Below are 23,512 nucleotides of genomic sequence, written 5' to 3'. Positions count from 1 at the left end.
GATGTCCATCAGAATCAGTTCTCAGCTTGTCTTCCACTATTTGCTCTGTATGAATAAAAAAAAAAAAAAGAAACTTGAACAAAATGCTCTTTTATTTTAAAACTATATTTTTTAAGTGTAGTAGCTCATCACTCACCTTTCTTCACATTGTTAGTTACTGGAGGAGCTACGGACGTTATGTTCAGTACAGCTAATTCTAACAAATGTCTATTAGAAAAATGGGCTTGTTTCTTTTCCCTGTGTCTCTGTTTTATGTTGTAGTGTGCTTTTGACTGTGCCTCTTGGGCTTTTCAACAACTAGGTCAAACATAGCCTTGGTCCCTGGTGTAAACAAGATGTGACACAGCAGCAGCTGGGGCCCAGGATGCAGCAGTGAGTGCTGACATGCAGATGGACAGCCAATAGAAACAGATTGAGGAGCTCTTTGCACTCCAGAGCTCAGCAACGAGTTCTTCAGGTAAACGCAACACATTAAAAATAGTATTGGATTGTGTTTGTGTCCCCCTGAAGTGTGTGTACGTGTGCTTTTAAATATTACAGGTAGACCCTGTAAGATGAGATTTAACTGTTTAACTCGTGTTACTGTTTGTTGAAGTGTTGGTTTAAACCTGTTGACACTGGTCCCATCACATCAGGACCAAACTGCAGAGTTTCAGGCCATGAACAGAATTAAAACCATGTAAACAAATATAGTGTAAAGTCTAAATGTGGTTGTATATTGTAGCGTTAACATTTACAGGCTCTCAGTTCCCTCTACTGGCGGCTTTGTGGAACTGCAAATGTTCCCCTATTAAAAAGGAAATACATTTATACATGACACTATATTTATTTATTTATTTATTTATTTAGAAATGAGTTACATAACACACTTCCTTAATCCTAACAGACATAATACAGTGTTTTCATAATTCCAGTCTTAATGTTTTTTACAGGACAAATTAATTCAAATTAAAAATTGTTTACACACATTGTCAGTTATTCAAATAAACACAATACATAAAACCAAAATAATTTAAGAATAATGGTCTCCTGCCTGAAACAAAAGCGTCTTTAACCCTCCTATTGTGTTAACTTCTTCTTCTTCTTCTTCTTCTTCTTCTTATTATTATTATTATTATTATTATTATTATTATTATTATTACAAGTTCTACTCTTTATTTATGGCTCAGTTATCTCAAATAATAACGCTTTGTTTTAGCAGAATAATGACAATATCAGTATTATTTTGACTGTAGTTAAGGCCAGAGTGAAACACAATGAGTGCCAGAAGATATTGTTTTTAAGTATTTTACTGGCTGCCATAAGCAACATGTTTATGGTAAAAACTGACTGACTTTATTCAGAGAGAACAATCAAAAATACTTATTTTATAACTTATAATCATTTATATCAGAAACATGGATTCAACCTTAAACCAGACTGTAATCAGATGAATATAAGTGTGGTGTGTCATATGTTATCTCTTATGTGTTCAAATATTGTGGAGAAATATGTCAGTCAGATTTAATTTATTTATGACAGAAGAAAGATGTTCCCTGAACTCAATCTGAGGGTTAAACAAACAATCACCTCACTGCTCGGTATAAACTCATAACTGCAGCTACATTTCATCTATTTTTGGACCTTTTGGATCCTCTCGTGCCTCGTCAACATTAGGAAAGGCGTGGAAAAAAAGATGTTTGGCCGATGCCGCCTTCATGTGCTGCTCGTAAATATGAGTTTCACAAAGTGTTGACCCCACTTGTTTTCTATAAATGCTGTTGCGTCGATGACTGTTTTGTTTACAGTATTCACACAGGTGGCTGTTGATTTAAAAACAGGCTTTATGCAGTGATCAGTAACAGTGATCGATAGTTACACTGAATTATTAGAGCAAAAGACTAAATACATTTTATACAAATGCAACTAAATTAACTTAAGCATGCGCCAATTTCTAATAATACTAATAAATGTCGCTGCTACTAACACTACATGTACGCTATTACTATTGCTTCTAATAGTAATGGTGATATTATTAAAGTTTGATACTAATAACTTTGCTTCTTAAAAGGCAGCTTTAAAATATTACACGGTTGAAAAATGCCTTTAAAATAGGCAGAAAATTGTGAATTTCATTAATATACTGTTAAATAAATAAAACACAGGTTAACTTACCTTCATCCAGGTTACTACAGGTCCACCTTTAAAACTAGTTACTAGTCACTTTCACTTTCATTTGGCCTTTTTTTTATCTTCGTGTAATCGGTCGTGTGTATGCACCGAGTCTCAGCTTTACATAATGTTAGCCAACTACACATGTAGTGAATTAAGTCGTGTCTGAGTCTCCTGGTGCCTCTGGACAGTTTGTCTCCATTGAAGCGGAGGCCCAATCGTTTTTGAGTGGCTGCCAAGAAGACAATGGCGATTAACAAGAAGGACGACAGGCATAATCCGCTGGCTACTGCCGGCTTTCTTTCGAGGTTATTTTTATGGTAAGCGAGTTTGATTTACTGGAGCAAATATTTAAAATTTCGCGGCATGGTGTTACTTTGAATGAGCAGCGAGGTATTAATGTCCTGGGTACAAAATGATCCAAATGGTGACACTGCTGTCAGAGTCCATTGATTAGGTCTTAAAGTCATCAATCAATATTCTGCTCGGGGAAAAAAGTTTATATGAAGTTGTTTTAATGTAAAAACCGCTGGAAAGTCACATTTTCCTCTGTAACTTGAACAACTTGTTGCAACTCAAATGCGAGCTCATTAACTCCTAAACACTGTAAAAGTAAAGAAACATTGATTAGGTGATGTATTTTATTTATGTATTGACAGATGTGTGCTTTTACTGTTTGTTACCACAGTAATTTATAGTCATGTGTTAAATATTGAGGTTACATAAGTGTACTTTATCAGTGCCTTTAGCACTGTAAACAGTGTTACCTAAGTAGATAATTAAATCATTATAGTTTGTACTTGGTGGTTTCAGGTTGAGTAGAAGTTTACTAGTGTTGGCTGGTGACTTTTTTCTGAGTTGTTTACAGTTGTGCTTCCTCACTAACTGCCACTTTTCTACAATATTGTGATGTTTGCAGTAGTTTGGAGACGTATCGCTGTACATTTTGCACAGAGGGTTAGCTATGATTGGTTAAACTGTAATAATTGGTCAGGTTTTGGTGGCAGTCACAGAAATTTGCAATTTTTGGTCAAAACTGAGTTACTCAAATTTAATTTTCCTGTTTTTATCCTGTGATACGTCGTATCGTATAGTTCAGTGTCGTTCTGTCTTTTGAGATAAGACAATGTAGAAATTTCATTAACCACAAAATCTAATCAATCTTGGAGCTTTGGCTGCAGTTACTGTATCGTAGCCAGTTTCAGGACGACCCAAAGACCACTCCACTGGGAACTCTTACTTAGCTCATCTGTGTATTATCTGCTAACCCGATTGTAGTAGATGGTAGATTATAGGTAATAATAGTTTGGATATCACTGTGCTAGTGCTACAGGGCAAGAAAGCACAGCCCCTTCCTCCTCCCTCGTATATTTTACAGGTTATTTGGAGCAGAAAGTTCAATGATAATCAGGTGTTACATTGCACAAATCATAATTTATTCAGTTTGTTATCTGTACAGAAAGCATAACAACAATTCTATTGTTTATTAACCTAGATTTTATTTCTGTTAATTTAAAAAAATATGTTAACCCATGTAATAGGTTAAACCTCACAATATCCTCATCTTTTTCAACTTTTTAAACAATAATCTGTAATAAGTAATCAAATGAGATTTTCTCAGGTAGAAGACCATATAAAAGACTGCTGTTACCTTATCACTACCTATATATCTCTTCAAGGTAATACCAAAGACAGAGTGCACTATCTGCATATTTGGGGTCGTAGGTCAAATAACGTATCATGATTCTTACTGAGATACAGGCCCACCGTGTATACTTGTTACAATTTCTTCCACCTCTTAAAATCAAGAAGGCGTGCGACCCCCGTAAAGCGTTTTGCGACCGTTGCCTTAAGTTCCAGTCCGACCGGCCCCGCTACACCTGCACAAACCGACCTGCTGCTGCGTGCCACCAGTGTTGACACTTATGTCACCTGCAGTCAATAAATGTTACATCTGTGCGTCAGAGGTGTTATATTTTACATTTTAAGACTCTGAGGAGGTTTGTTTGTCCAAAGGTAAAACGTATGAGGTGGAGATCATCAGTTATCTATGAACCAGACAGGTTTTACAAGTCGCCTTTCCCTACTACTGGTATGAAAAGAGGCAGTAATCTAACCTGTCTGATTACTGAGTGGATCACATTGATTATTGTTGGTATAGTCATGTATAATATGTATAATAAATGTATGTTTCAGCTGGTTAAACCCACTGCTGCACCTTGGCCAGAAAAAGAGGCTGGAGGAAAGCGACATGTACAGCGTTCTGCCCGAGGATCAGTCTGAAATACTGGGAGAGGAACTACAGAGGTACTACATTGCTGTGATACATTCCTAGATCACTGTCAAAAGTCTAATATGAGACCAATTGGGAAGGTGTTGGTTAGGAGACACACCTGTTGTTGTTGTTGTTCATGACAGTTTCAATAATGAGGTGTTAAGGTGTATTCAGTGCATTTCTAGAATACAGTTTTAGTGCAATCAGCTTTAAGTTGTTTAAGATTATTATATATATTATATATTATTATAGATTTTATTAAAGAGCAGCAGCTGAAGAGAGACAGGAAAGTGGGTGGGGGGGGGGGGTAATAAGCAGCAAAGGGCCACAGGTTGAAATTGAACCAAGGTTGCTATCAGGGAACCTCAGAATCGGCTTTAAGTCACCGGTTCACACAATAATTGTTGAGAAATATAAAATCCCTCTTTAATTATTATAAACGTATACATATTCTATTGAAATTAGATAACACCTAGACGTCTTTAGATACAGGTTCTGTTCGCACAGGTAGTGTCCTAATGTATTCATTTTAGCATAATGTGACCATTCATACCCCACAAGGTACTAGCGCTGCTTGATTAGTTTGCAACCATTAAATTCATTTCCAACTCTTTTATAATCAATTAATTGGTTTGAGTCTTTTTTTATTTTATTTTTTTTTATAAGAAAAAAATTATGTCAGCCTCTCAAATATGAATATATCCTGGTTTATTTAGTTCCCTATGACAGTAAACTGAACATCTTTTAGGTTGTGAACAAAACAAGACATTTGAGAATGTCTCTGAGTTGTGGTAAACAGTGATTTTGCATCAATTTTTGACATTTTATGGAGCAAAACAACTAGTCAAGACAAAGATCAACAGATTAATGGAAATTTAACATAATCGTTAGTTGTCCTACACCAGTGCAGAACAAATGTGCATGTTGCGTGTTCTTTATTGCAGATTCTGGGACCATGAAGTTAGAAAGGCTACAAAGGAACTTCGGAAGCCAAAACTCACAAGAGTCCTTGTTAGGTGCTATGGGAAGTCCTACGCAGTGGCTGGGTTGTTTGTATTTTCACTGGTATGTCCTGGCTGTTTAAAACCTTGTTTACAGTCCATCAATATAGTGATGATCAGTAAAATATTACTTTATTGTATATGTTAACTGACTGGAAGCCAGAAGTTGGAAGAACTAATAAAAAAAAAATTCTTGTCAGAATTCTGTGTAAGCTGATAGTAAAAACATCTAATCTGTGTATTTTGTGTCACTTTGTCATAAAGGAGGTAATTAAAGTGATCCAGCCACTTCTTATGTGGAAGATAATCCAGTACTTTGAGAGTTACGACCCAGAAGATGAGAGAAGTCTCATCATGGCGTATGGTTACGCTGCTGCAATGTCCCTCTCTGCCTTTGGACTGACCATCCTCCAACATCTCTACTACTACCACGTCCAAAGAACAGGCATGAAGATTAGAGTGGCCGTTTGTCACATGATATACAGGAAGGTCAGTAAAGAATCTGCTGATCTGTGATTTGCAGCCCAGATGCAGTCACTCATAGAAATGTGCTGTGAACTCAAAGACCGTTGAAATCTCTCTCGTCAGGCTCTCGGTCTCAGCAGCGAATCCATGGGCCGAACAACCACCGGACAAATTGTGAACCTCCTTTCAAATGATGTCAATCATTTTGATGAGGTAGGGTAATGCTTGTTTTTGATTGGCTGATGTAAATGACGAAATAGAGTATTGTTCCAACTGAGCTCATGATTAGCCATTGTCTCTATAGATTACACTCAATCTGCACTACTTGTGGGTGGGACCTCTTCAAGCCGTGGTGATCATCCTTTTACTTTGGTACGAGATCGGTCCCTCGTGTCTGGCAGGTGTGGCAGGCATTGCCCTCATGCTGCCTGTACAGACTTGGTTTGGAAAGCTCTTTGGCATCTTCAGGTAGGCAACAAGAAGTACACGGTTTTGTTAAACACATTTCTCTTCATGTTTCTTATCTGGCCGTTTGTGTTAATACTGTAGTTTTTTCCTAACATTATGAAAACTAATATTTTTCACTTTTATTTTTTGCAGGAGTAAAACGGCCGTCCTTACTGACAATAGAATCCGCATCATGAATGAAGTGGTGTCTGGTATCAGGATCATCAAGATGTATGCCTGGGAGAAACCATTCTCAGCTCTGGTTACTGAAGTGAGAAGGTATGGATGAAGCTAATATTATTTGCAGGGATAGAATGGGGCATTCATTTGTACTTTACCCACATGTTTAAAAATTTAGTTTTACCCTCTTCACTGAGATTGTAAAATAAAATCTGAATCAATTAAAAATACATTAATTTTAACTTGCCAATCACAATCTAGACTCCTGAACAAAATTTATAGAGGTATGCAAATAAGAATTCATAGTTGGTGACTTTATATATTTTATACTGTTTGACTCAAGTCTTATTTTTTGAGAATGAAGGTGCATTAACAACATTAGCTTAGTTTGAATTGTAGGATTGGAAAATGGTATTGAAAACATACCCATAAAATATCAAGGTTCAGTTTAGATATTTTGTCATTTGCACGCAGCTCTTCCCCTAAAGGCCTAAAATATCCATTTTTATTAATCAGCTGATTATTTTCACAATTAATTAATTCTTGAGTCTATAAAATTTCAAATTGTGAAAAATGTTCATTTAACCAACAGTCCAAAGCCCCTGAACTCTTCATTTACTATCCTAAATGCAGCAAATTCTTATATTTAAGAAGCTTGCTTCTGCGATCGACTAAGCGATTGATTCATTAATCATTGTGTATGTCGGCCTTCAGGTTTTCAAATATGTGTAATTAGTTTCTCCTAAATAGTTCTAAGTTCTCCAAATGTTTTGATTTCAAATCTTTGGAAAGTCCTAAAGAAATTACTTAATCAACTCAGAAAATGTTGTTTATATAATGCATCTTGTGTTGAGGGGCAAAAGAAAATGGATAAAATACATATTTTTTGACCTCTTGAATGTATTTTGGCAGCGTCAACAACATATCTAAGAAAAGGTAATATTTCTTCAAGATTAATACTAGAATCCCAAAGCATGCTTAATAGTTGGTAATGGGGATTTTGTGCTGTATTTATTAGCCACTGTATTATCTAAAGGCTAATGCCTTTGGGTCTAATAGAAATAAACAATTGTGTATCATCTGCAAAGCTATAGAGATCAATCAGACGTTCCCTTGTAATGTATTTATCACTGTCAGCACGTGAAGTCTGGCTCAAACAGGTCTTAACACATAGCCTTCTGGGACTCCACATGCTCATCTTGATGGTATAGAGACCACAATGGGTTTTGTTGTGCATCCATTCAATCCCAGCTCAGTAACAGACGTCTTTTAACTAACACTATGTCTGCTATAGTAAGCATGAGAAGTCATACTAACTCTAAAGTAGCAGGTGGAAGGTTTGCTTCTCTTTATTAACGATGACTAAAGGCATTATGGCATTAAAAGGCAAAGCTAAACAGCTCAAACAACACACTGATTTATCTTTATCCTGTTTTTGTTTTCTTATGAGGAACACAACAAAATCTTCAGTTTGATATTCAAATTGTGCCAAAGGAGGGTTTTTAGATTAATGTGGCTGTTGAGAGCACAAGAGGATTATTATGATTAAAGCTGTAACTTTTTATCATGAAGCACGTGGAGCATTACTTATTGCCTTGTTTTATGCTCCACGAGAGCAGCTTGGGTGTTCGTTTTTTTGTTAAACTTTCCTGACATTTTTCTCTTCTTTGTTAATAATAATCCTTTACACTCTTGGCCTGTAGTTAATACATAATCTCCTATTGTTAACACACCACAGAGATCTTTTCAAGAAACCTCTTAAAGGGATACTCCAAATGAAATCGCATTGCTCTCCTAAGAGCTCAGACTGAAGTATTGGCTTTTAGCTCAGTGACATTAAACACGTATGTACGGTTGGACAGTGGATTAAGCTGCAGGTGTTGTAATGTTTTCTGTAGCTTTTTGTTGCCACGGTTGATGAAAGAAAACCTTTTACAGCTTTTTACAGCCACCTTTCAATCTAGAGGTGGAGAGCGTTTGATAATAAATGATAGATTTGGGGCGGAGTATCACTTTAACCCACTTTTTAAGACCTCTTCATTTACACACCCATTCAACAAACAAACTAGAAATCATGGACCGGAATAACCTGACACAGACTGACTAACAGTGTGTATTCATTTATGGTAAAATGGCTTATCAGGTTTCATCTTTATCTAGAAACTGCTGAATCTTCTTTGCTGCTCTTTGACTTACTTTAACAGTGAGAAATTTGTCAGGTGTAGCCTGCGGACACTCAATATCAGTGGTATGCACATAACGTCTGATCTCACTTAAAAACAGAGGAACATTGTTTCACACAGCTGTACATTCGATAGAAGCCTTTGCTCTGACGCACACAGACAAGATTCATAGCTTACTGAAAAAGACATCCATCCAGCACTTACTACTAATTCTAAAAGACATATTTCTCCATTTATGCATTCAAAAGTAAAATAAAGTAATGCCTACATTTACATTTAATGTAATTTTTTACTAAAACTGGTATCTTTGGAAGTTATGTTGATTGTGTGGCAATAAATGTTTCCTAGCAACTAATTTACACGTTATTAAAGTTTTTACTGGTTTCTTAAGTTCTCAGTAACTACTACATAGTTTTGAATACACCATCAAAACTTCACAACACACATAGTAATGGATTTAGGAATAGCTGCTGCTCCCCAATCCATTTTGCATACCAGAAAGCCTGAACAGCATGCATGAAGGATAAACTGACTGATCATAATAGTTACTTCATAAACACAATAGTGCTGTCTCAGCCTGGTGAAGATCTGCAATCGCACAAAATAAAATAAAGTATTTTTAAGCACTTAAATGTTTTGGATGTGTAGATTTTCATTTTTTCTGTGAACTCTATAACACGTGACAGCATAAAAAATCCCTACCAGCACTAGTGGTTACGTGTCACTGAATTCTTCCTCACGATTAAAACTTCACCAAGCTCACTCTTCTCCATTATGTTTTCTTTTCCCAGGAAAGAAATCAGTCAGATACTGAAGAGCTCCTACCTACGAGGACTCAACATGGCCTCCTTCTTCGCCAGCAGCAAGATCATTGTCTTTGTTACCTTCACTGTCTACGTTCTCCTGGGCAACGCCATCACTGCCAGCAGCGTGTTTGTCACAGTTTCCCTCTATGGCACAATCAAGCTCACAGTCACCCTGTTCTTCTCACTTGCCATCGAAAAGGTGTCAGAGACGGCCGTCAGCATTCGCAGGATTACGGTAATTCTGTTTTATTTTATGAATTCACAGCAGCTTTTTATTTTAAATTATTGTTAAAGTTAACTTATGTGGCAAACATATTTAAAATGTCAAAGGTAGTTGATGAACTCATGTGTCTTTCACTTGTTCCAAGCAATTACTTAAGCAATTCCCAGCTGTTTTTGAATAGTTCTCATTCTGAAACAGAAGTTCCAAGAAAATTGCACAATCACAAACTGAATCACAGAAAAAACAGAGCAAATCCTACAAAACACAGCCCCTTTTTGTGAGTTTAGAGCCCAGAATGCCCCTCTTGTATCCAGTAATAATCTGTGTTTCAGTGTCTTGAAAATAGATAAAAACATGATTGTACATCAGTGTTTTAATTTAGTGACATTTTGAAGGATTGACGCAGGTCTGTGTGTAATTAAAGCACTGATCGTCTTGCGCAAGAAATGTCAAACATTGAGCCATGTTAACCATCCATTTTAATTTCACCTTCAGATTCTTGAGTTGCCTCCAGTGACTAAAGGCTATGAAGTCTAATAACTAGATATACATCTATGGTGCTGTGAGAGAACATTATTTATTGCTTAATCAGCAGCCGTGATTTGTACTTTAGCTTAGAAATACTTCTTCAGTGACATAACTACATTCTTGAATGAGCCACAGATGACATTTTAGTGTGTAGGGAGAGATAAGAGAGTCCTTACTTGGCGAAACTAAACCTCACATGTAAGCAGGGACGTTAAAATCTGTGTCTGAGCTTTTTAAATGACTCTGTAAAGACACCAGAGAGAGTGGCTTCCAGCAAGCAGCTGAGGATTTTAAGCAGTGCTTGGTGAATGTTTAGTTACATGTTACGTATCCTACCTCTTGGAGGACTTCCACGAAGAGCATGTTGAAATACCAATATGTTTTTTTTTTTTTTTCCAGTTAATGTTTGAGAATTGCATTAATTCAGCACTAGAGGTGGTTAAAAAGAACTGCAAATATAACAATGTCTGGGTTTTCATGATATGGTTCACAGTGTAACAGCATGTGTCATTAATCCCCTCCTAGAATTTCCTTCTGCTTGAAGAGGTTGAGAGAAGAAACTTTGTGCTACCTCTGGAAGAAAAGAAGGAAAACTCCATTGAGATTGAGAAGTTGACCTGCTACTGGGATAAAGTGAATATTTTAGTGTTATGTCATTTAACAGGACGTTAGTGTACTTAAATACTGTACAGTACATTGTTTTGTTTCTAAAAGTTGTGCTTTATTGTTTCCTGTCAGAGTTTAGACGCTCCATCTCTGCAGAACGTCTCTATCACGGTGAAGTCACACCAACTTCTGACTGTAATTGGCCCAGTGGGGGCTGGAAAGGTCATTGCACTTGTATAAACTTGCTTAGCTTCAGGTTTATGGATAAATGGTTTCAGTTAAATAAACTGTCAGTCTGAGCACTAACAAGAGAAAAAGTGTTGACTGAATTTTCCAGTCAGCTCACATGTCTGTTACATTCATGTTCCCAATAGTCATCCCTGTTGAGCGCCATTCTGGGAGAGCTAACTCATGACTCTGGGACGCTGAAGGTCAAGGGTCAGCTGACCTATGCCACGCAGCAGCCCTGGGTGTTCCCTGGAACTATTCGCAGTAACATCCTTTTTGGGAGGGAGCTGAACACGCAGAAGTACGAGAGTGTGATCAAGGCCTGCGCTCTAAAGAAGGTGAGGTACAACGCAGTATTAGACACACGCTCTGGTAGCATTATCGGAGGTTGGCAGTGACTTAAAAAGCACATAGACTTTCTCCTAGCTTTTGTTGCTAAAAACAAACTGGGCGGAAACAATTAGTGTAAAAAGTGCATTACAGAACCAGTCAGTCTTCAGGGCAGTGACCTGGCAGTGGCATGCAGAAGTTGTACCATTCAACATTGCTCGGGACATCAATTTTCAATGTTTAAAAAGCTCGCTCTGTGTTACAAAGACAGACTAATTGAGCTCAGTCAGCAGTGTTTAGCACTCTACAAAAAAAAATGCAGCACATTTTTCTTTTCAAATACTGGTGCCTACATGACCCACAATGCACCTCGGCTGCTTAAAGTTCTGACAGTGATTTGGTTGTGTTATGCTACTAGCCGCTAACCTGAACAGAGGTCACGAGCGGCTGCAGAGATCTGATAAGAGATCTCACTTCTTTCTCCACACCCAGATTTTTTTTTATCATTTTCAAGCTTGTTCTCTTTTTCCTGAACTGACTCAAGTGAAATCACTTGAAGCAGTGTATCAGTCTTTGGACAATTTTTTTCACACATGCCGTAGTACTCCCCAAAAGCTTGGATAAGTAAAATCCAGTTCCCCTTTTAATGATTAACAGAGTTGAACACTTTGATTCCTTCTTTTTGCTTGCACATATATTGTATTTGTAGTCAACTTTTTGTTTTGTCTTTGGGTGCAGGACCTGGAGCTGCTTCCAGATGGAGACCTGACACTGATCGGGGACAGAGGGGCCACACTCAGCGGGGGGCAGAAAGCTCGTGTGAACCTGGCGAGGTAAGAGCACAGTGACAGCCGTCATGTCTGTGTTGGGCAGAAGGTACAGTGCTAGAAATTCATTTGCTATGTTGCTAGTTTCAAGGGAACCTCCCCCGACGAGTAGGAACATGTTAGGCTGCATTTCTTACACTCTGCAGGTATGCACAAGGTACTGTATTTCTTGAGTCAATGTTAGTCATCAGTTAATATTTGCATGTGTGTTTTGTCAGGGCGGTTTATCAGGATGCAGACATCTACCTCCTGGATGACCCTTTAAGTGCTGTGGATGCTGAGGTTGGGAAACATCTGTTTGAGCAGTGAGTGACCAATATTTCTGTCCACACATTAACTCTATACAGTGTGTACTACATAGTAAACAATCGTCATATTAAAGCATATTATTTTAGCAGTTAGTATACACAACAACAACATACTTTAGCATTTTATACTAAGAGGAGATGATACAATATGTGGGACATCAGTTATCAATCAAACTTGAATGGACCAATTAAACTTCAGAAAGAGAGAGAAAAAAAAAGGTTTTATGCCTGTACTCTTACTTTTTCTTCAACTTATTTTAATTTTGTCCAACTGTGAGTAGCGCTCTCCATCGCATGGTGGGAGAATATCCATCAACAGCACATTCAAAGGACAGTTGTATTTAGTCTGCATACTAAACTTTATTTTATTTTATCACTTTTCTGGTGTGAACACCACTGTCTTGAATTTGACTCTTGACTCTTATAACCAGTCTGCAACAGCTACAACAGTTTTTCAGTTCAGCGCCACATTAAACTTAATATCAACAGCTCCTGCGGTAGAAACGCAGCTACGTTTTTTTGTCTACCTCATGTTTTAATGCCATTCTTATTCACCTGTGATGTGAAAACATCAGATTTCCACACAGTCAGAAATTAAAAATATGCATCCTGCTCAAAGTTAAGTTTTAAAATCCTGCAAAATCCTCCACGGAGCGTCTCTGCTGTCGGGCTGCGGCGCTGTCAGCCCAATAGTCAGTTGTCAGTGCTGTTGCTATGTGTGCAATGAAGGAGCTACACATTATTTACAGCTTGTACTGTCTGTGTATCAGGTGTATCTGTGGTCTGCTGAAGAACAAGTGTCGTATCCTGGTCACCCACCAGCAGCAGCATCTGAAGGCAGCCGACCAGATTGTGGTCATCAAGGAGGTTTGTGCCCCTGCAGAAGAATTGTTTCAATTAAGTCTTCTATTGGTTTTTAAACTTAAGACCTTTTCCCATTAACATAGTTACAAAGACGATGCTTTTCGTTTGATATGTCTTCAACCACCTGTACTTGCAACTAAAGAACAGGACCACCTTCCCGTCTTTCCTTTAAAATCTGACTTCCTCATTTAAACGTTTTAGACAGGCATCCATACATTTGATCACATTGTTTTTGTTCTGCTTGTGTCTCTCAGGGTCATATCACGGCTCAGGGAACCGCCAGTGAGCTGCAGCGCTCGGGCCTCAACATCGTGTCCCTGCTGAGAAGTGACGAGGAGCAGGATCGATGGTCTCAATCAGCTGACCCCGACAAACTGTCGTTACACAGCCAGAGGAACAATCTCTCGCACAGTTCACACTGTTCTTACAGCAGCCTCCTGCCGCCAGAGAGCGACTGCACTGACCAGCTTCCTGTAGGTACATTTAAAAAAATAATCTCATCTTTCTTTAAGTTATTATCTGACAACTCTTTCAATTACAGAGCATGTGTTTAGTTTCCTTTTATAATATTTTCTTTAACATGAGTTCTGGTGTATTTGTTAAACACTACATCTCCGACTGTACCCTTCCCCCCTGGTCCTTTTGTTAAACTCTGGTTGGCGTACATCAGTACAGAGCTGACAGTTACATCGTATAACTGTTTCTTTAACTCCGTGAAGTTTTAGCCTGCAGTATGAAGTTTTTGATCAGCAGTTTCTTGTTTTGCAGGTTGAAACCGTTCGTACCATGGCAGAGGAGACTCGAGTTGAAGGAAATGTTAGTGGCCAAATATATCTCAAGTACTTCACTGCCGGCTGTAACCTTCTGGTATTGCTGGTGATAGTCCTGCTCAGTGTCACAGCTGAGGTAAGCCTCTGATATTCACATTAGTTCTTGAATATGGACTTTATTTAAAACTGAGATCTGCCCACTCTACCATATTGCCTTACTATTGAAGGTAAGAGTCACTAAAGATATCAGCTTAAACAGTGGAATAGTGGAATTTTCTCCTTCTTCCTTCTGTTCATTCTGTTTTATCACTTTATATTTTTTCCTGTTTGAACCTTTCAGTATTTGACATTTAAATCTTTTTGTCTTCCTCTTTCACCTTCTACTCTCTCATTCTTCCTGTTTTCTCTCATATAGCGTGGTCCCTGTGCTATTCCTCCGTCACCTGACTTAATCCTTTAATTAAGTCAGCTCACAGAGGAGTAACATCAGCCCATTTAAACCACTACTCTGTAAATTGTTTTTTTTTTGTAATGATAGAGATAATCCACAGTCCATTACACATATTTAGTTTATTGTAAAGTTATTTCTCTCTGCTCATTATAAGATTAGGTGTTATTAAGCCTAACTGGGACAAAAAGCCAATTTCCCTTTGTTTTTCAAATACTTTTCCCTCATTCTAATATTAAATACTTTGGGTTGAAAACTCTCGAACAGTTTTTGTCTTGTGGTGTTTAGTCTGATTCTAAATGTACTCTGTTTATTTATATATATATATATATATATACACATACACACACGTGTGTGTGTCTCAACATGTTGATTAATTGAACTTTGTTTCTTTTATAGGCTTCATATATTCTGCAGGACTGGTGGCTGGTATACTGGTGAGTTTCATCCATTGTTTAATTGGAAACAGTAAACCCACTGTAGCTGTTGTTGTTTTTTGACTGTGTGCCTGGTCTGATGTGTTTATCCTGTCAATTTACAGGGCAAGAGAAGAGTTTTTTAACAACACAGCCACTGCTGTTAGCACTAAACATGAGATTAATACTACTCCCTCAGATCAAGAGTTTAAGCTCACCTTTTACCTCAGCATTTATTCAGGTAAGCCTTCCATACATATGTTTAGTATTGTGCCTGCTGTATGTTCTGCTATTAAACGTATATTAAAAGTTAGAATCTAAAGCCGTCCTGTTGTTTTTGCTTTCAGGTTTGACGGCAGCTGCTGTGGTGTTTGGCTATGCCCGGAGTTTAGTGATCTTTCATGGGCTGGTGAGATCGGCTCAGACTTTACACAACAGCATGTTCAGCGCAGTCATCCGCACGCCTGTTCACTTCTTTGATGTCAACCCCATAGGTGAGTCCTGCTTCCAGTTTAATAATAATTCACTGCTGCTAGATGTTTCACTAAAACACCAGCATCTCAGACCAAAACATATGGGTGCTAGGGCCCACCAGACTCCATTGACAAAATTTGTCATTTTAAAATGCACTTCAAACAAGGCAGACCAAAAGTGACCAAAATTGGATTTTTTAAAATGATTTCATGACAGTGTGAGCAGCACAAATGACATGGAATCTGATCTTTTAATTTCTGATTTGGGCCACTTTCTATATGTGGTCCAAATCAGATATAGGTCTGATACTTTGCAATGTGACCTCAGTGTGAACTGTTCAGATTATTATTGTAAGTGTCTGACAACATTATAGAAAGGATCCCTACAGAGACAGACCTTTTTGTTTGACCAGAAACAGCTGTAATATCATTTTTGCTTGCCACCAGACTCCATAGACAAAACCAGTAATTTTACCTCACAGATCATTGTAACATCATTCAGTATGGAAACAAAGTTTAGAGTCAAAATGAAGAGTTTTTGCAATTGGATTGTTGCAGCAATGACCAACTCTGGTTGGTTGAAATAAATCCTTTGTTCACCAATGTAGAGCAGCAATTTCAGTCGCTCTACTCAGTTATACACTAGACATTAACCTGTATGTGTAAACAGAGGCGCTGCGATACCAACACAGACAATACTACTCTATCTTTCCATGGCAAGTAGTTGTTTTCTGCTATGTTTAGGTTTTAAAAACTCATATTTAACCTTTTAAAAATCAGGCCGAGCTAATGTCTAAGTTTATTTGTTACGTAGGACTGAACCAGGCTGGTCAGAGCTTTACTCATTGTTCGTATCACTCAGTTACATTATTGCAGGTAAAACCTCCCAACTCTTGTCCAATCAGTGCACACGAGGACTTTCTGGTAAAAATAAAAAGCAAATGTTTTTCCTACTGACTTTGCATTTTCCTGCTTTTTAGGAAGGATTCTCAACAGGTTTTCCAAAGACATCAGCCAGATGGACTCGACGTTACCCATCACCTTTGTGGACTTCTATCAAGTGAGTAGCGATAACCATCTCATTAAGACGACTGCACTGAACCGTATTTGTCCTCCACTTTCAAACCTTAACTTCCTCAGTATTCCTCAGTGTGATGTTTGTTTGTTTTCTCAGTTATTTTTACAGAACGTCGGTGTGGTTGTGGTGGCTGCCTCAGTCATCCCTCTCATCCTCATCCCCGTCGTTCCTCTGCTTTTTTTCTTCCTGTACTTGAGGCGTTTCTACCTCCGTACATCACGAGATGTCAAACGTCTCGAGTCTACAAGTATGTTCATGGATTCTTATCATAGTTATACCATGTGTGTGAAAGGGCTTTTGGTCACGTGATGAGTGAGTTTTGACATTAAAAATAGTTGTAATAAGATCGTTTTCACCTCATCTCTGTTATCTTTCCCGCAGCTCGAAGTCCAGTGTTCTCCCATCTGTCTTCGTCTCTTCAGGGCCTGTGGACGATCCGAGCCCTCAGAGCCGAGGACAGGTTAAAGAAAGCCTTTGATGCACATCAGGACCTGCACTCAGGTTGTCCTTTTACATTGTGACTTTCCAACCTTATTTATAGTTAATTATTATCCCTTGTAGTCAGTCTCTGAATGAGATCATCTTCACTAAATTTAATGTTCTTTTTCATGTCAGAGGCGTGGTTTTTGTTCCTGATGACGTCCCGATGGTTTGCATTGCGCCTCGACAGCATTTGCTCCATATTCATCACATTTGCAACGTTTGGCTGCATCCTGCTGAGAGATGGTGAGTTCATCCATCGTACAACAGAGCTTTACAGATCAGTGAATTCTTACTACTGTAACTCCAGTCTGGACCATCTTCTATATGCTTTTATTTAAGAATCCTGCACAGTTAAATAAAAATAAACTGCTTTAGGGGCACAAAGCATAGTTGTGCCTCACGCTCACTCCTGGTTACATTGAGCATAAAGCCCCTTGCATAATGTATTTGTTCAGACTCATCTATTCGTGTCTTTCCCCCGACAGAAACCTGTTTGCATACTGTAAAGAGGGTTTTTTGTTCGTTCAGTATCATGTGTCTGTGTGTTTCTTAGGGCTTGAGGCTGGAGAGGTCGGCCTGGTGCTGACCTATGCTGTGACGCTGGTCGGAAACTTCCAGTGGACGATGAGGCAAAGTGCGGAGGTGGAGAACATGGTAAGAGCGGAGTGACTTCAGGAGTGAGGAAACTAGGAAGCATGATTAGCTGCTTGGATGTAACCTCTTGTCTCTTCAGATGACGTCAGTCGAGAGAGTGGTGGAGTATACGGAGCTTAAGAGTGAAGCACCCTGGAAAACACAGACGTGTCCTCCTCCTGATTGGCCGGGTAAAGGAGCAGTGAGCTTCAACCGGGTGAACTTCTCCTACAGCGATGATGGACCGCTGGTCCTCAAAGACATCAGTGCCACCCTCCACCCCAATGAGAAGGTGAGAGATCTCGGTGCACTTACGGCTGCAGTCTTTCTCAGTGTGAACAATGGATGATGATCATGACTCAGTCTTTGTGACTTCCCTGTTCTTCAGGTTGGCATTGTGGGAAGGACCGGTGCTGGGAAGAGCTCTCTGGTCTCAGCTCTCTTTCGCCTGGCAGAGCCTCAGGGGAAGATCTACATTGACGGTGTTTTGACCTCTGAGATCGGCCTCCATGACCTGCGCCAGAAGATGTCCATCATCCCTCAGGTAAACATGAGCTGACCTCTTTTTTGTAACTCCAGCTCACGGTTGCACTGAAATGTAACCGTGTTTCTGTGTGACCCAGGACCCGGTGCTGTTTACTGACACAGTGAGGAAAAACCTGGACCCCTTCAACCAGCATGCTGATGAAGACCTGTGGAAGGCTCTGGAGGAGGTTAGTATCTAATCAGATAGTTGCCCACACACGCTCTGCAGCTTTCCCCTGATCTGGTTTCATTTTCCCTGTAGGTTCAGCTGAAGTCTGTGGTGGAGGAGCTTCCTGGGAAGTTGGAGACAGTTCTTGCAGAGTCGGGCTCCAACTTCAGCGTGGGTCAGAGACAGCTGGTCTGTCTGGCCAGAGCAGTCCTGAGGAAGAACCGCATCCTCATCATTGATGAGGCTACAGCCAACGTGGACCCCAGGTATGACTCACACAAAACCAACATACACATGTATTAAGTAGTTTTTCTCCAGAGTGGACTGCTGTAACTTCCTCCTCTCTGGCCTCCAACTGGTTCAGAACAGACATCTTCTCAATCTTTGCTTCTGTGGTTTGCTTCCTGTTTGATTTAGAATCAATTTAAAGATTTTACTGGTCACTTTTAAAGCATGGCTGGTTCTGGCCCCAAAGTTCAATCTGATGGTGACCAGGCTCTTGCCATGTCTTTGTTACGTTGTTTATTGTTGTCTCTGCAGGACAGATGAACTGATCCAGAAAACTATACGGGAGAAGTTCAGAGAATGCACAGTGCTGACCATCGCTCATCGCCTCAACACCATCATAGACAGCAACAGGATACTGGTGAGTACTCTCTTCTGTCTCAGTTGTTGTAGCTCAATTTGTTTCTTGTAGTATGTATATAACCTAAATTATTTAACTTTGTGTTGTGTACTTTTGTTATTGTACTGACCTTGTATTATGCTTTAAGGTGCTGGACAGTGGTACCATCCAGGAGTTAGACTGTCCCTTCACCCTGCTGCAAAACAAAGAGGGTGCTCTCTACAATATGGTGCAACAGACGGGTCAGGCCACTGTTCTGCTTGAGGCTGCTAGACAGGTGAGGGGAAAAGTTCCTTAAACATTCCTGTATCTGAAATGTGTGTAGGTGGATGTTATGTGAAATTACATTATATAATTGTTTTCATTTTCAAAGGCAGCACAGCAGTCCCAACATGTGGAGACCAGCTGAGTGGCATTTTGAAAGACTGCCTGTCTGCTGTATAACAGTCAAGATGTAAGTAGTGTGAGCACCCTGAGGCCACACATTTAATGTTGAAAGATACAAACCTGCTAATATGGAAGTTCAAAAGCTATTCGGATTGTCATTCAAGTTGCTTAAGTCAAAACTCATGTGTTTTTGTTATTTTTGTTAATGTGAGTAAGCTGCTTTTCTCATGTAACTGACCTGGAAATCCAAAGTCCGACTGTGAAACTTGAGGTACACTAAAGATGGTGCTAATTGTAATGTGCATTTTTGTACATGTGTCATAAAGATTACATTGTTAACTGCCTGAGTTATGGTCTTGTTTGTTGATTTGACTAATGTTGTTTTTCCTTATTAGACAATAACAAGTCTGTAGCTGAGCCCCATCAGGACAAATCAATAAGGTAAGACCCATTTTATTGTGTAAATGTAGTGTATATTTGAATCCAAAGGACATCAAATATACAAATTGGCACTTGAAGCAAAGTATTAACATGTAAGATGGTCATGACACCATTTGAACACACAAGGCAAAGTCAGCAGAGTGAATAGAAACAGTATAAAAAGGCTGATGCATGTTTTATAGATCAGTACATTAACATACAAAACTGATTTACTGTGTAATTTTTTAGATTTGGTAATGATTAGTCCTGTGCAACAACATAAAGGCAACTTTGGATACAGATATACACGATCATTGATTAAATTAACATGTGCAAACCTGAAATAAGGCACTTTAAGGATTATATGGCCACTTAAAAGCAAATTAACATAATAAATAGTGATCTATGTGAAGTTTTTACAGTACTGATTTCCCAGCTTGAAGGAAACAGCATAATGTGCATGTTGTTGGATCAGCCACATTGAGGCCAGTGCCTCTGCAGATCCTGTCCTCTGTCTCCTCACCAGCTGGACTGGTTGAGACCCATCTATCCAGAGACCCTGTGTGCTTTCACCAGAGGCTGGAGGGGGGGGGGCAGTACATGCCCAGGGACTTCCTTTAGTCTCCTGGCTAAGCAGTGGCTCACAGAGCTGTCTCAAAAATAACCAAGTTACCATCTGCTGTTACTGCGTGCCCATTAGACAGATTGTCATGGCTTCTGCTGTCGTATGCCTGAAAATACAGATTGCAAAGTCAGATTATTTACTCAAAAGTTTTTCACATTTTAAATTGTGAAAGGTAAAACTCACCTGTTTAGCTGCTTCTAGTAGAGCTACTGCTTCCTGTTTACCAGTCTGTTGCACCATTTTATAAAAGATGCCTTCTGGGTCTTGAAGCAGGGTGTAAGGCTCATCATAGGCATGAATGTTCCCTGCATCTAGAACCTGGAGACACAAACACATTGTTGTAGGAAATACTTTAAAGTTGCAAACACTAACTATCTGTGCCTTCTTTCAGGTTGGGCTGTGATTGGCTAGCTGAACAGTGTCACCTCCTCTACAGGCAAGTAAAGTAGCAGCTGCTGCAATTGAACGGTCAGATCACTCACTTTACCTCCAAACTCAGATTTGTTTTTACTCCACACCAATACAGTTGATGCATTACATTTGTGCCCCATTCCTGAGTGAACAAAGAAAAATCTACTCAGTAAATGTTTCTGTATGCTTGCTATTATCCTGGTACAGCATGCAAATACAATTAGTGAGTACAGAATAGATTTTTCTTCAAATCTCACTTAGGAAAGAGACACAAATAAAACCAAATCCATCATCATCAGTAATTTGGGTGAACTGACTTAAACAGCTTAATTTGTGAAGTCCTCCCTTATCACAACTTTCACATTTAAAAGTCAGGTAGCAGTGCGCTCAGTTCACCATGCAAGAGGTCCTTTGTTAGCAACCTTCCTCATGCTGCTACACAGTGACAACTGGAAACCACAAGAGGGCAGCAAAACCAAAGCAACTACTTTTGATGGCTAAATGAATGTAGAAGTTGTGATATGTGAAGCATATTTTCTGCTTTATGTTGAAAGGGACAGTTCACATTTTACCTGTGTTATTGATTCCATCTACATTGTTTGAGCTACTTAAGTTACAGCTCTGACACTTTCAGCCTGAGAGGAGGCAGACCTCTCAAACAATGTGGATGGAATAAGTAACACTACAGGTACAGGGTGAACTGTCCCTTCAATATTAGCAATGGAGGACCTGTATTAAAAAGGTGGGATCAGCCCTTCTGGAGAAAGATGGCTCAGTCTCATTCCCAGGTTGCCTGGATTTAAAACATGGGAATGAGGCTCAACTATCTTTTGCTAGATGACTTATCCTAGCTTTTAAGCAATAGTTCAGTGTTTTGGGAAATGTTTAATATATTATGGAACAATGTCAATCTCATGTCTGTGCTTTAAATATGGAGGATATGGTTAGTTCAGTTAATTCTAAAAGACCTACCAGTCAGAAGATGTTGGTAAGTGTAGGAAAGGGCAAGCTTCCAGCCTTTATGCTAAGCTAAACACATTGTCATTCTAACTCCATATTTAAAGCACAGACATGAGATTATCATCAGCATTATATATGTAAAGTATTTCCCTAAAGCTGGGGCGAGTCATTTAGCAAAAGTTACTTGAGCCTCATTCCCGTGTTGTCAATACAGACACTGGCAACCTGGGAATGACACTGCAGAAGAACTGAACCCACCTTTTAATACGCAACTAAACACATGTCAAGATTGCAGAAGCTACTGCTGTCTTTGCCTGTAGGTGATGATAAAGAGGTTGACATCTGCTACTGTAAGCTGTCAGTTTATTAGGTCCTCACCATTTATCCATAGTCTGTGTGTATGACGGACAGGGGCAGCAGAAAAAACATAGCCCTTTTCAACAGGAAACTGAATTGGTAATATTAATATGCTCACTTCAAGTGAACAATGCAACAGTGTGTTTCTACTGTAGGGACACAGATTATGGATAAGCAGTGGCAAAAATATCTGAAACATCAGTACCACCACAAACTGCAGCCTTCAAATGACTAAAGAAATAACCTAATAAACTCCTCACTCTAAAATATTCTGTAATGCATGAGTACTCACCAGTATCCTGTCGCTGTCTATGATGGTGTTGAGGCGATGAGCGATGGTCAGCACTGTGCACTCTCTGAACTTCTCCCGTATAGTTTTCTGGATCAGTTCATCTGTCCTGCAGAGAGAGAGACATTGAAACATTTTACTACCTACTAGTAACATGAATAAAGTGTTTAAGAAAACATCTCTCAACATGCCTTGTTCTTAAGCCATAATTTTAGGTGCAGTATCAAATCTAATGTGTAGAGGAAAAAACTACACACTACTACTACAGTCAATGGGGTGAGTCATACCTGGGGTCCACGTTGGCTGTGGCCTCGTCAATGATGAGGATGCGGTTCTTCCTCAGGACGGCTCTGGCCAGACAGACCAGCTGTCTCTGACCCACGCTGAAGTTGGAGCCCGACTCTGCAAGAACCGTCTCCAACTTCCCAGGAAGCTCCTCCACCACAGACTTCAGCTGAACCTACAGGGAACATAGAGACACTTATGAGTACACTACTGTGTGTGTACACACAAGTTGTCAAGTAAGATTTAAGTAGAAATACAGCTGATCTTTAGGTACATACAGAATGAGATAGCTGTTAGATAAAGGGGGCTTATTAAATTCTACTGTGTAGATGAGTGCATTACTGACCTCTCGCAGGGCATTCCACAGTTCTTCATCTGTGTGTTGATTAAAAGGGTCCAAGTTCTTCCTCATGGAGCCTGTAAACAGCACTGGGTCCTATAAAACGGGGGGGGGGTAAATCACACTGGATTGCTCTTAATGTATATTCTGTCAAATGTTTGATCTATTTTGTTGTTTGAGACGTGAACTTCTGTAACATCTTATTTTCCCCTCTGGGATCAATAAAGCATCTACAAATAAATCAAGGGTTTTAACATCCTGCTGTAGAATGAATACATTCCTGTTTGTGATAAAGACTTAATGTCATTGATAAAAGAACACAAGATTAAATTATATTTACTACCTGGATTTGAGTAAATTGGTTTTCAATAATGGATTATCCAAATGGTGTCTATT

At 39.2% G+C, this 23,512-nt stretch overlaps 2 protein-coding genes and 1 long non-coding RNA gene across 10 annotated transcripts in view; 1 reads left to right on the top strand and 2 right to left on the bottom strand.

Moving 5' to 3' along the window:
• The first annotated feature begins 42 nt into the window (after window positions 1–42).
• LOC127378326 (ATP-binding cassette sub-family C member 4) lies at window positions 43–23,492 on the top strand. Of its 8 annotated transcripts, none has more exons than XR_007887894.1 (33): window positions 2,246–2,471; window positions 4,348–4,458; window positions 5,371–5,491; window positions 5,692–5,916; window positions 6,016–6,105; window positions 6,197–6,360; window positions 6,493–6,618; window positions 9,494–9,743; window positions 10,785–10,892; window positions 10,998–11,087; window positions 11,240–11,431; window positions 12,162–12,256; window positions 12,469–12,555; window positions 13,329–13,425; window positions 13,677–13,895; window positions 14,191–14,328; window positions 15,040–15,077; window positions 15,182–15,297; window positions 15,404–15,550; window positions 16,510–16,589; window positions 16,704–16,854; window positions 16,989–17,108; window positions 17,223–17,333; window positions 17,644–17,744; window positions 17,824–18,015; window positions 18,112–18,267; window positions 18,347–18,436; window positions 18,511–18,683; window positions 18,958–19,063; window positions 19,191–19,319; window positions 19,416–19,496; window positions 19,825–19,870; window positions 22,695–23,492. XR_007887894.1 is itself a non-coding variant. In XM_051426946.1 (32 exons), the coding sequence occupies exons 1-31, from the start codon at window positions 2,398–2,400 to the stop codon at window positions 19,840–19,842; spliced, it is 3,915 nt and encodes a 1,304-aa protein (XP_051282906.1). In that variant the 5' UTR covers window positions 2,246–2,397; the 3' UTR covers window positions 19,843–19,870; window positions 22,695–23,492. The 8 variants fall into 8 exon arrangements, 3 of the variants coding, with proteins under 3 accessions (XP_051282906.1, XP_051282905.1, XP_051282904.1); XR_007887892.1 differs by having other exon boundaries at window positions 20,866–23,492; XR_007887895.1 differs by lacking the exon at window positions 2,246–2,471 and adding an exon at window positions 43–457 and having other exon boundaries at window positions 19,416–19,870; window positions 20,866–23,492.
• On the bottom strand, window positions 825–2,238 carry LOC127378328 (uncharacterized). The gene is made up of 2 exons (XR_007887896.1): window positions 2,155–2,238; window positions 825–1,802 (listed from the first exon to the last, which is right to left on the bottom strand). It is a non-coding gene; the product is annotated as an uncharacterized LOC127378328 (long non-coding RNA).
• Window positions 19,867–23,512, bottom strand: part of LOC127378325 (ATP-binding cassette sub-family C member 4) — a 30,250-nt gene continuing 26,604 nt past the window's right edge. Inside the window, exons 27-31 of the mRNA XM_051426942.1 lie at window positions 23,123–23,212; window positions 22,779–22,951; window positions 22,495–22,600; window positions 20,658–20,792; window positions 19,867–20,580 (exon numbers count right to left, since the gene is read on the bottom strand). Coding sequence (XP_051282902.1) covers window positions 20,491–20,580; window positions 20,658–20,792; window positions 22,495–22,600; window positions 22,779–22,951; window positions 23,123–23,212 — 594 coding nt within the window. The 3' untranslated portion in view covers window positions 19,867–20,490. The remainder of the gene's footprint in view (window positions 20,581–20,657; window positions 20,793–22,494; window positions 22,601–22,778; window positions 22,952–23,122; window positions 23,213–23,512) is intronic.

This window comes from Dicentrarchus labrax, unplaced genomic scaffold, assembly GCF_905237075.1.
Source record: "Dicentrarchus labrax unplaced genomic scaffold, dlabrax2021, whole genome shotgun sequence".
NCBI lineage: Eukaryota > Metazoa > Chordata > Actinopteri > Moronidae > Dicentrarchus > Dicentrarchus labrax.
This window is presented reverse-complemented; position numbering and strand designations above follow the sequence as displayed.